The sequence below is a fragment of the Eriocheir sinensis genome, chromosome 4 (genome assembly GCF_024679095.1).
Source record: "Eriocheir sinensis breed Jianghai 21 chromosome 4, ASM2467909v1, whole genome shotgun sequence".
Lineage (NCBI taxonomy): Eukaryota > Metazoa > Arthropoda > Malacostraca > Decapoda > Varunidae > Eriocheir > Eriocheir sinensis.
Window position 1 is genome coordinate 19,347,069 of NC_066512.1, and position 13,146 is coordinate 19,360,214.

The 13,146-nt window shown below is 47.5% G+C and overlaps 1 protein-coding gene across 1 annotated transcript in view; it reads left to right on the plus strand.

Annotated features, from left to right (window-relative positions):
• LOC127009497 (immunoglobulin domain-containing protein oig-4-like) overlaps positions 1-12,334 on the plus strand; it is a 34,832-nt gene extending 22,498 nt beyond the window's left edge. The window contains exons 3-4 of the mRNA XM_050882607.1: positions 7,964-8,113; positions 8,599-12,334. Of these exons, the coding sequence (XP_050738564.1) occupies positions 7,964-8,113; positions 8,599-8,754 (306 nt within the window). The 3' untranslated portion in view covers positions 8,755-12,334. The remainder of the gene's footprint in view (positions 1-7,963; positions 8,114-8,598) is intronic.
• The last annotated feature ends 812 nt before the right edge of the window (positions 12,335-13,146 follow it).

Consider the following 13,146-nt stretch of genomic DNA (forward strand, 5'->3'; position numbering starts at 1 on the left):
ATTCCCGTCTCACATTCCTTCCTTCCTTCCTTACATCAACCCTAATTTTCTGCATTCGCGTCTCCCGTAAAGTCTCGCCCGCCCTTCGCCTCAGTCAAGCAATCTCCCTCCCCTTCTCTTCTTCTCTTGTGCTTTCCGCTTTACCATTCAGCCTCTCCTTTGCCCTTTTTATCCCCTTCCTAATTCTCGACTTCGCTAACATCCTCCCTTTTTCCTCTCCCTTCCCTTTGCTTTCCCTCTCACGATTCAGGTTTTCCTCTATCCTTTCTCCCTTCCTTATTCTCGTCTTGCCTGCATCCTGCCTTTTTTCACCCCCTTTTTTCTTTCCTGTGCTGCCCCTCTCATGATGCAGCCTCTCTCCTGCTCTTTACTTTCCCTCCTTCCTCATTCTGATTTCCCCTTCCATCCTTCCTCTTTCATCTCCTTTCTCTGTGTTTCTCATTCCTACACACACTTTCTCATTCTCATCTTGCCTACATTCGCCTCTCTCTTGCCCTTTTCCCCGTTTCTCATTGTCGTTTTGCCTTACATAATTCTCTTTTCCCGCTCCTTTCCTTGTGGTTCTCCTCTCACGATCCAACCTTTTTCTTTCCTCTCCTCCCCTTCTCCTGTCTCCTCTTGTCCTACATCCTTCTTTTCCTCCATCACCTTACACTATTGCCATACCCGTTCACACCACCAAGCCACTCCCTTCGTAACCCCTTCAATAAAGCCCTCTCTTCTCCCACTTACAAACCAAGCTCTCCTTCTTTTTACTTTCTCTCTTCCATCCGACCCTGCACTCTCCCTCCTTTCCTTTTCCCTTTTCCCTCCTCTCTTCCCTCCGTTCCTCCACTCTCCCTTCTTTCCCTTTCCCTCTTCCCTCCTTTCCCTTTTCCTCTTCCCTCCTCTCCTTTCTTCTCTTCCCTCCGATCCTCCACTCTCCCTCTTCCCTCTGATCATCCACTACCTCCTCTCCTTTCCCCTTTTCCATTCGATCCTCCACTCTCCCTCCGATCCTCCACTACCTTCTCTCCTTTCCCCTCTTCCCTCCGTTTCTCCACCCTCCCTCCACCTGCGCAAACGAGAATAGTAGGCATTGCAGTCAAAACTTTTCCGGGGCTTCCGAAAACAAAACAAAACAGGCGTCTGAGGGAGGGAAGGCAGATGTAGGCGGCGTCAGGAGCCCTTGATCAACGAAGCGAGGGGACATTCTCTCTCTCTCTCTCTCTCTCTCTCTCTCTCTCTCTCTCTCTCTCTCTCTCTCTCTCTCTCTCAAGCGGATTAGCGTATAGCGACTCTTCCAGTACACTTTTGCATGTCGAGAGAGAGAGAGAGAGAGAGAGAGAGAGAGAGAGAGAGAGAGAGTGTGTGTGTGTGTGTGTGTGTGTAACTGTGTGCGTACGGTATATCCCCTTACTATCGTTTAATCTGTGTGTGTGTGTGTGTGTGTGTGTGTGTGTGTGTGTGTGTGTGTGTGTGTGTGTGTGTGTGTGTGTGTGCGTGTGCGTGTGTGTGGGTGTGTCAGTTTGAAGAAAGGCACATAAATATTGGAACGACATATCACTGGTTTATGAATCCGAGAATTGACGACCTCGGTTTTTTTTTGTCAGCGTGGCCGGAGTAACGTGAGACCGCTAAGCACACAAGCATTAACAGCCTCGGAGCACGTAAAGAATAAGCCCTGTCTCTAACGCAATGCAAACAACTCAATGTTCAACACACTAATAAATCGTCTTGCTGCACTTCCATTTTTCTCTTCTCCCTGCAAACACACACACACACAATGGATGTACTCACCACCTCCTCCTCGCCCTCCTCATGGTCCTCACAGGTGTTAATCTTACCTGCAAAATGAAAGGTAAATATTAGTGACCCAACCAGTGATTCTCCTCTTCCTCCTCCTCGTGCTCATTTAGGTCATCACTCTTACTACCCTCTATCATCACTACCTGTCCCTACACGTTGTTTATTTTACCATCACTGCATCACTTTTTTTATTACATTCTTCTACTCCAACATCAATAATTTTCCCTCCCAATTAAAGGTTGTTCTAACGTCCCACACACTTTCATTACTCTCTTCCACCTATCGTAATCTTAACATATTGTACTCTCACATCCTTTTACTACCTTCCTACCCAATTTTAACCTTATCACAGTCTTTTATTTCTCCAATGCCACTATCTTTCCCCATTTAAGGTTGCTCTAACATCTCACATCCTTCCACTACACTCTTCTACTCTATCATCACCTTATCATCTTCACACTCTTTTACTACCATCTCCCTCTCAATCGTAGCCCAACCACAGTCTTTTACTCCTTCAATACCACTATCTTTCCCCATTTAAGGCTGCTCTAACACCCCACAACCTTTAATTACCATCTTCTTATTCCATCGTAACTTTATCACAGTCTTCTACTATCCTTTTACTACCATCTACCTGTCAATCGTAGCCTTATCACAGTCTTTTACTCCTCTAATTCCATTACTTTACCCATTTAAGGCTGCCCCATCTCCTTACGCACTTTTACGATCATCCTCCACACCCTCGTAACCTCATAAAGACTTCAACCACCATAAACCTCAGTGTCGAGCCCTCCACGTTCACCATAACCTCGCACCCCGTCGAACCCTTTCCCGGCGCCCGTTAACCGCCACCTTCCACGAACTTACTTACCGTCTGCTTACAACATTTTTATTACCTCGTTCAGACTCTAACCATCAGAACTTTCCCCACAAGAGTTTTCCATTCCCACAACTCCGCATCTTAGCACTAACATCTAAACTACACAAAGCACCCACACTCTCACTTCCTCCTTCCCTACCCATTTTGTATTTCCTCATTCAGACTCTAATCATCACATCCTTCCACACAAAAACTCTCCATTACACATCCTCACCACAACCCCGCATCTTAGCACTAACATCTAACCCACACAAAGCACCCACACTCTCACTTCTTCCTTCCCTCCCCGTCAAAGTCTTCTCCTTCAATCCTCCAACACATCCAAACCATTCCAAATCTCTGACAACAAGAGGAGGCGAGAAACAAGCGCGTGTGAAATCCACCTGACGATTAAATTAGATACAGCAGCTTATCTTTTCCACACCCCAGCCTCGCTCCGCACTTCCCGCCTTCACTGTACACCCAGACTCTTTTTTCCCCTTTAAAAGCCCTCCTCCATTATACTGTATTTCGCAGCAGCAGCCCGGCGTGGAGTGGAGTGCGGCCGGAATGGCATGGCGGCGGGGAAATAGCGTGAGTCTCGAGAGTGATAAAATTAGTAAGCGTTGCCGGAATGGTACACTCTCTCCCTCCCTTTTTTTGCGCTTTGAACAACTCGTGGCGCAGAAAATAGAAAATAAAATAAAAATACAAGAATACCAAATAATAAAAAAAGTGCAACTCGAAATAAAGTTCCTCATAAAACACATACGAAAAACATGCATAAACACTGCTAGCATTCTCTCTCTCTCTCTCTCTCTCTCTCTCTCTCTCTCTCTCTCTCTCTCTCTCTCTCTCTCTCTCTCTCTCTCTCTGTGGGGGCGTGAAGGGTGAATAATTGACCAAAAATGACAGTACGGACAATGACATTAATATTTCACGAAGGGAGAATAGGAAAGTGGGAAAGTGAGTGAGGCGCTGACATTTATAGTGAAGGAAAAGGGAGAAGGGGAGGTGGAAAGGGGAGAGGGGAGAGGGAAGATGGAGGGGAGAGTGAGGGTAAGGGGAGAGTGGAAGTTAGAGAGAGGAGAGCCAGGACAGAAGGGAGGCAAGTCAGAACGAATAGGACGAGAAGGAAAATGGATCGATGAAAGCTTGTTGATAAGGGGGCACTTGTCTAAACTCTAAAGGGTAGGTATGTGTGGCGTACTGGCGTTAGATATCATATAGGGAGAGAGGAATGAAGACGGAAAGAGGAGATGGGAGATATGGAAGGGGAGAGGAGAGGAACTAGAGCCTAAACAAGTGTAATGAGAAAGGTAACGGGGAGAAAATAGGCGGATAAGGAAGTGTGTGTAAATAGATTTATACTGGACCTTACATGAAGAGAACTAGAGAATAGGTAAATGATAGGGAAGAAGAAAGAGAATCTAAGCATAAACAAGAAAGATAGGAAAGGTAATAGGGAGAAAATAGACTATGGAGGTGCTTGTCTGAATGGTAGGTTTGTGTTGAAGTCCTTATTTAGAGAGGAGGGCTGGAGAATAAAGGTTAGGAAGGGAGGAAGAAAGGGGGATCCAGGCCTAAGGGAGTAGAATGAGAGAGGTAATGAGGAGAAAAAAGGCTGATAAGGGGGTAGGTTTATGCTGAGATAGAGGGAGCGGAAAAGTGGAAAGGAAGAGGAAAAAGGAGAAATGGGTAAGGGAAGAGAAAGGGAAGAGGAGGAGTGGAAGGGAAGAGAAAAAAGGACAGATGGGGAAGGGAAGAGAAAGGGGAGAGGAGGAGTGGAAGGGAAGAGAAAAAAAAGAGAAATTGGGAAGGGAAGAGAAAGGGGAGCTGGGCCTAAACGAGAACATGGAGGATAATAGGTGGAGAATAGGTCGATGAAGAGGTGTTTGTTCAAGAAGGCAGGTGTGTGGGGAGTTAATGAGGTGGACAGATGTGGAGAGAAGGTGATAGAGGAAGTAAAAGGGAGGAAGAGGAGGAGGAGGAGGAAGAGAAGGAGTGACTAGGTAAATTATGCATGAGAATAGGTATGTAGCGGATGGTGGAGAAAGGTGTAAGGGAGGGGGGATGGGGAGGGGGGGGGGTGTAATGGAATGTGTGTGGAGTGGACAGCCTGCCTTCCACACTGCTACCACTCCCTTCCATTTACACGCACACACGCACACACACACACGCACACACACACAACGATCCCTGCACTCAACCAGCAATGATATTCACAGATGTTCTACCATTTCAAAAACACTAAAATTGTCTACTAATTACTATGCACCTTGTTACTGTCTTGTCACTATATATCTGTGTGTCTGTGTGTGTGTGTGTGTCCGGCAGCAGCTGACCTCAATGTATCCAGCAGTAGGTATTCCCCTTGTCGTGTATTTCAGCAGAGGTGTATTGATCGAGTGGGAGGGAGGGGAAGGGCGGGAAGGAGGAGGAGGAAGGAAGGAGGGGGAAAGGGTGAAGAAAGGGGAGGGTGAGGAATGGGAGAGGGAATTGACTAGGTGGGGCGGGGTCAGGGAAGGAGAGGGAGTGAAAGGTGTTAGGGTTAAAAAGAGAGAAGGAAAAGGGAGGTTAAAAGGGAGAAGGAAGGGGAGGGCGAAAGGGAGGAGGAGGCGGGGTAAGGAATGAGTGAAAAAACTGAGAAGGAGGGAGGGAAGGGAAAAGGGTATGGAAGTGAAATGAGGTTAGGTTAAAAGGAAGGTAAAGAGAGGTAAAATAAACGTAGCTGAAAATATAAAAAAGGATAGGAAATGTGTAGGGATGGAGAAGAGAAATGGGAAAACGTTTGAAGGAAGGAAAGGGGAAGTGAATTGAATGGAAGGACAGGAAAAGTTAGCGAAAATAAAAATACATAATGGATTAGAGCGGAAGGAAAAAGAAGCTATGAAAATGAGGGAGTGATAGAAAACTGAGAGAAGAATGGAGGGGAAAGAAGAGGGACAAGAGAAAAAGAGATGTTACAGAGGTGAAAAAGAAGATACGATGCAGAGAGAGGGAAGAGAAAAGGAGCAGTAAAGGGAATTAGGTTGCTAAAGAACGTAAATGAGGACGAGAAAAGGAGGAGAAGGGAAGAGAAAGAGGAAAGGCTGGGAATTAGGTTGGTGAGGAAGGTAAAAGAAGGAGAAGAGAAGGAAGAGTAGGGAGGCCAAAAGGTGAGGCAGATACTGATTGACTTTATCCCTGATGTCACAGTATCTCCTATGACCTTATTTAAAAGAAAATATGTCTCGAGTAACAAGAAGAGAGAGGAGGAGGAGGAGGAGGAAGAGGAGGAGGAGGAGGAGGAGGAGGAGAAGTAATGAGTCTGCTTGTAATTATATGTATTTACCTGGCTTTGTCTGTGTGTCTGTCTGTCTGCCTGCCTGTCTGTTCCTCTCACTCTCTCTCTCTCTCTTTACCCTCCCCCCAGGAAACACACACACACACACACACACACACACACACACACGGAACCACACACTCCAATCAATCGCTCTAGATCGCGGAGTCACCTGCGGGAAGGCCAAGAAGCTGCCTCACCCTCCCTCTACCCCTTACCAACCCGCACTAAAGGGCAGCCTCCCGCTCGCTTCACCAGGCCGAAGCGGGAGGAAGAGGACCTGAGGGGTGGGAGGGAGTAGAGGAGCGGCGAGAGGAGAGATAGAATGAGAGGGAGGAGGTCGGGTGGGAGAGGACGAGGAAGTGGGAAGAAGGGAGGGACGGAATGAGAGGAAGGGGGCCGGGTAAGACAGGGCAGGGAAGTAGGAGTGAGTGGAAGGGAGAGACGGAAAGACAGGGAATTGGTTGGGGAAGGGAGAGACGGAAAGACAGAGAAGTGGTTAGGTAAGGTAGAGCGGGGAAGCATGAAGGAGGGAGGGACGGAATAAGAGGAAGGGGGCCGGGTAAGACAGGGCAGGGAAGTAGGAGTGAGTGGAAGGGAGAGACGGAAAGACAGGGAATTGGTTGGGGAAGGGAGAGACGGAAAGACAGAGAAGTGGTTAGGTAAGGTAGAGCGGGGAAGCATGAAGAAGGGAGAGACGGAATAAGAGAAAGGGGGTTGGATACGACAGGGAAAAGGAAGTGGGAAGGAATCGGAGGGACTGATTCAAAGAGAGGAGTAGGGTGAAGGGGTTGGGATGAACCGTCGCCGACTTCAGACAAAGGTGAAGGAAATAGAAAGTGGTAAAAGTGGTAGAGGAACGGGGAGAAAGGATGCAAAAGAAAACAAAAAGAGATTGGAAGAGGAAAATGACAAAAGAAGAGGCGGGGAGGAGGGGAAGAGGAGTGAGACAAAAAGAAACGCAGCAGGAAGTGGCAGAGAAGGAGGGGAAAGGGCGGGGCGGAGCGCTAAGTAATAAAGTAGCAAGAGTTGGAGGAACGGGAAGGGAACGGAGAGGAGGGAGACAGAAGGGAAGGGGGGCTGTAGGGGGGCGTCTGTGCTGGAGGAACGGGAAGGGAACGGAGAGGAGGGAGACAGAAGGGGAGGGGGGCTGTAGGGGGCGTCTGTGCTGGAGGAACGAGAAGGGAACGGAGACAAGGAAGGCAGTAGTGAAGGGGGGCTGTCGGGGGCGTCTGTGCTGGAGGAACGGGAAGGGAACGGAGAGGAGGAAGGCAGAAGGGGGTGGGGGTTGTGGGGCGTATCTATAGTTGAAGGAAAGGGAAAGGAACGGACAGGAGGAAGACAAGAGGGGAGGGGGTTATAGGGCGTATTTGTAGTTGGAGGAACGGGAAGGGAACGAGGAGGAATGCAGGACGGAGAAGGAACCGTGGGGCGCGTCTGTGTTGTGGAAGGGGTGGGGAGAGGTGGCGTTGGAGCCGTGAGATTTGATTATAGTGGTGCCGGGAACGAGCAGGCAGGGAGAAAAGAGAGGAGTGAATACATGAATAAGCGGACAGAGTGATACACGTGAGGGAAATGCTCTGATAAAACCAAGAGTTCTATATGTGATTCTGAAATACACGAGATTACTTAAACTGCTAATGTCAAGTTAAAGGTTAATTTATTTTTATTTTTCATATGACCTTTTTCTACTATGCACAAAAAAACAAAGCACACACACACACACACACACACACACACACACACACACACACACACACACACACACACACACATTCGGGTCCCAGGCAGTCCAGCGCCGAGACCCGGCCTGTTTGAAATGATGTGAGCATTGATTCAATCCTTCCCCGCCTCCCTAAACGCTTTACACGGAAGGGATACAATTTTCCTCCTCCTTGTCGGGTTCCGGGGCGGAGCGGGGCGGGGCGGGGTGAGGGCGACGTGAGGAAATGTGTGTCGTGTGTGATTCTCACGCGTCTGTGTCTCGACAGGGCGCCAAGATAACGGTGTGGTCGCACTTCGAGTCTGAGTACGTGCTGGGCCGCAAGATCGTGTTCATGTGCAAGGCGGAGGGGGAGCCGCGCCCCGTCATCACCTGGTTTAAGGACGGCATCGAGCTCTACTCCCACACCTTCTTCCAGGTGAGTGACAACACTGGAACGCCAGGAACAGAACGTTGGAGCTGTGGGCTCCTCGACGCGCCTAGGGATATTGTCATTCCTCGTGCAGGTTTCACTCACCAGGGAGAGACCATAATTAACTGTTCTAATAAGTTATGTAACGCCTCTGACCAGATGCAACAGTCACCCCTTAAATCAGGCCATTTATAACTTAGGTTAGTGAAATATAGCTCGAGGTGTCCGTAGACTTTTCCAGATAATGAGACATTTTCTTCCATCATTTTACCAATGCTTAGTAACTAGATTAACGTAAACCAAGGAATATATTTACAATATATTTTCCGTAAAGATCTTCGATTTTCACGCTTTCGACAAAATGGTACCTTCATCTTGCACGTTACGAGAGAAAACAAGAGGGAACGACTCGCAGCACGAGCCCTGACATGGACCTCATTAGCAGGTGTGGGGATGGAGAGGCCAGGTGGCTAATGGCGTGTCTCTTCCAGGTGCACGAGTGGCAGGAAGGGAAGGCCATTAAGAGCAAGATGGAGATCGACCCGGCCACCCAAATGGACGCCGGCTACTACGAGTGTCAGGCAGACAACAAGTACGCCGTGGACGTTAAGGGCTTCAGCGCCGACTATTCCATAGAATTCGTATGAGCTGTGACTCCTCCCGGCAGCCGCCCCTCTCCACCAAGCACCGCTGCCGCCACCGCCAACAGAGCAAGCACGAGCGGCCACAGCGCCGCGACTGCCGGGAGGGAATCAGTAGCCCGCAGCGCCTCGCACAAGCCGGGCTGAGATGAAATTTCAAAAGTCGGTGCCTAAAACTTCTCTTTCTAAACACCTCGACGACTAGCTACAGACCAGGGTGTTGGATCAAGAGGACAACATCTACATTAGAATTGCCCCAAAGAGAACCCGTCTCGTACAACGGAAAACGCCATGTGAGGGATGATTAGAATGAAGGTTGGGGGACAGAGTCAGTGGCAGGCTTCACACTTCTCATAGCGTTAGTCACTGCTCGCTGAGGGCAGCGGATGCGTGTCCTGTTGCTGGAGAAATTGATAGTGATTCGTTTCGTGACTGACGAGAGGACTGCATGTTAGGATATCGGACTGGAGTACTGGCGGACCGAGCGAGCGAGCATTTCACATGAACAGACTTAGGTTGTTCATTATCATTACAGCTCACACCTTGGGATGCGTATGTGGGCAAGTCATCAGGACATTCAAAGTGTTACGAAGTTCCCAGGCTTGGACAGTAATGCCGAACAAAGGCTTGTTTAGTTTGATAGGAAGGATTTATAAAGGTTGCAAGGAGCATTTTGGAACAGGGGCGGGAATCTGATGGGCTTGATCCAAAGAGCATAAAGTTAGGAATACGTAGCAGCTACTTTTGAATTACTTTTTTCACCTTCTCTACTATCACGAATTCTTCTACTCCTTTTTAGTCTTCCTATTCAAACACCTCCTGCCGCTACACGCCGCGCAGGATATTGCAAGGAAAACTGGTGCTCCTCTGCCTCCCTATGTACTCGCTCCTCCTCCAAGCCATCGGTCAGGTACATGGAAGTTTTGCTCACTCGCGTCAAGTAAACGTTTTCAGGTTGGTTACAGTGCCTCAGCTCAGGTCAGGATTACTTTTCGTTGCGTGAGCGAAGGTTATATTTCAGGACACGATAATCGAAGAAACGTTTTGAGTAGGACTTGCTGGAACTTTTGTACAGGTGACAGGTGTTTCGGTGAATATATCAGATGATTTGTTTTAGTAGATTGCCTATTTTTTCATGTAGATTAAACAAACTTTCATGCAGGTTACAATGGTTTCAATCGGATGATGGAAGACTAACTTTTTTTCATTGTTTAACTTTGTTCCAGAGGCCAGACAGAAAAGTGTTGATAAGTTAAAGTTGCTTCGTTCAGGTCAGGGAGACATTTTTACATATCGCCCTAATTTCGGAAGAGAGGTCAGAGGATCGTTACAGGCTTAGTTCAGCAGGCAGGAGGGACAACACTCAGCAATAGTACGGCTCTTCTCAGCAGCCTATCGCGCTTGCATGCTCCCGTTATGCTTAGCTTTTGGCTCCAGTAAATAATTATTCCTCCAAAGCCTCTGCAGAAACCAGATAATTCTTAATCTCTCTCGTCCTTGCTTGATTATAGGGAGTCATGGGTCTGCTTCGTTCCGCTCCCGGCTTGTTAGTACGTACGTAGCAGCAACCTTGAAGCTTCCGTCGCATTCGTTCGTTATGCTTTACCTCTACTGCACAGCTGGGCCACACGACTAGACCATTACCACTACTCTGAAGTAACCTCCAGTGTAGAGTGTGGCTCATGAAATCAAGGAAAGCCTGGATTTTAGGTCTAATAGCAGAGTAAACACATACATGATGGCGAGCGACAACACCTAAAGACACAATTGTGAACATTCCGTAGGTGTGAGAGTAAAAAGTCAATGTTAGTTTGAGCAAAGCGTTTAGGGATATAGAGAAGTGAGGCAGGTATATATAATCACAATAACCTACTAATAATGACTGTTCGATGTTTATTTTGATTCACTTCATTCTGTGGTGTCAAATATTACTTTGGTGCAGCTGTGATCGCCTATACCGAGTCCCCGCAGCGCAAGGTGTCTCTATGGTTGTTAATTGTTGCAGTGTTCAGAGACGTGTTCGAGTATTCCACTCCCGGTCAGGTGTTTTCTCGAGGCCCAGGACAACCAAACTCATCTGTACACCCGCCCTTACGAACGCTTCATATGCAGTCTGGCTATGTGTCCTTCCAGCCCCTCTTAGCTTAATAATGTAACCATACCAACTGTTTTTTTCCTTCAGTATCCTGCTATTCGTGTGTGTGTGTGTGTGTGTGTGTGTGTGTGTGTGTGTGTGTGTGTGTGTGTGTGTGTGTGTGTGTGTGTGTGTGTGTGTGTGTGTGTGTGTGTGTGTGTGTGTGTGTGTGTGTGTGTGTGTGTGTGTGTGTGTGTGTGTGTGTGTGTGCGCGCGCGCACGCGCGTATCGCTTTGCCATTAACACCTAGTTCAGATATTTGCTTTATGCATACTTTGCTAGTTTGTGTATATACTGAGTTGCATGCAGTTTTTTTTAGTGTGTGCGCGTGTGTGTGTGTGTGTGTGTGTGTGTGTGTGTGTGTGTGTGTGTGTGTGTGTGTGCATCATATATCACGTGATGCGTCCAATGTTTTCCCAGATTCACTCAACTTGCAAAGCGTCAAGGACAGGATGCAACGAGGGTTCACATTATCAACCTTTTTTTCCGTGCGTCGATTGTAGAATGTAAAGCATGCGTATTAGAAAATACCCGCTACGCCTTCACCCCCGCCTACCTCCACCTCCTGGCAACGAATGTAACGAGTGTGAGGAACCGAATACCTGTCTGGAGTTAATCAGTGTAGCCCTTTAGGTATCTCGGCACGTCTGTGAGTCATGCCTTCTGCCTGTTAGTATGATATCCATTTCATCTGTTAGCAAGTCTGTCATTAGATCTGCTGATGTGTGGTTGACCCAGATTAGCCGGTCAGTTTGACATTCTTTGGGTACGTTGTTGGCCCAGTCAGTGGGTCACCTAACCAGTGGATGGTGCTGAAGTGAGGGTCATCCAATGTGTCTGTAGGTCAGTGAGTCATGTCGGTTCCGCTGCTACAACCTTCGTTCGGCACCAACATCACCTTGCTCAACCCTCGGCCGTCCATTGCCAGCATTCTTCCCTTCCCCGCGCCACGCACACCTCCTGCTGCTGCTGCTTCTTAGCCCACTCACTCTACCAACGTCTCCTGGAGCCTTCCTAAGTCCTCCAAGTGCATATTACCAGTTCTCCCGCCGCTATCAGCCCCTCACCCTCCTGTTGCCTCTGACAGTCCACTCCGCTATCGCCCCCACCCTCTCGCTCCCACCTGGTATCTGTGCTCGCCCCCTCACCATGTACTACATCCTCCTAGTACCTGTAACTCTGTTAAGAAATGTTATATTTTATCCTTGACAGAAAGAGATGTTATGATGTGACTGCCAGTCAGCTGTATTTAGCAAGTGATGGTTAATATTTACAACATGTATTTGAAGTCAATTATTATGCATATCATACATATATTATGTATTAGTTTTACTGCATACGATATTGTTCCAGAGTGCTATATGTATCATATAGTAATTATTTACATAGATTAGATACGAATATATTGGTGCACTTAGCTATATTCCTAATAAAAATGTACTGTATTGGTAACACTGTTTTACTGCTAGTTACAGGGTCCAAAGAACTGCCCTCCAGCACTCTTAATCACGGAACAACTCAGAACACAGCTTCCAGACCTGACACTCCTGCCCCCAAGCCCCTGGCTTCCACAGGGACATCCTTTACACAATACAAATGTCACCTCACCGTCCATTCCATTTCATACGACACACAAAGAAGACATATATAATTTCTGTAAATATTCTTGACAAATGGGGCGCAAGAAAGGCTAAAATATTTTGAAAAAATATATGTAGGTGTGTAGGCCAAGGAGCAAGAAACTCCCGTAACCCAAAGTCTATTTCAGAGTGAATACAAGGTGCAGAGTATTGAAAGCAGGTAAGTCGAGATAATGGGTGGCAGGACGATGAACGAGATGGTAACACCTAACGAGCCGTGGCAAGTGTGACAAATGAACAAGGAATGAGCTGGCATAATTAGCGGTAAATGTGTTTATTAGGAGACAGCTGGGGGACAGATCGAAGACAATATACACGAATGTTCTTTATGTGACAGGGGAAAAAATAACAAGACTGAATAAAAGAATACAAAATGATACGGAAGCACTCGCTTTTAAATACTGATAAATACTGAGAGAATGTTTTAATTTTAATCGTGTGTGTGTGTATGAGTGTGTGTGTGTGTGTGTGTGTGTGTGTGTGTGTGTGTGTGTGTGTGAGAAGGTTATGGAGCACGTGTAGGGCTAACATAGGGCGTGTGGCTTCAGTGTTTCATGTGCGTGAGAACCCTAGACTTTTGTGCCACATCATGGTGACTGATGCGCGTCAGGCCACGATACAGTG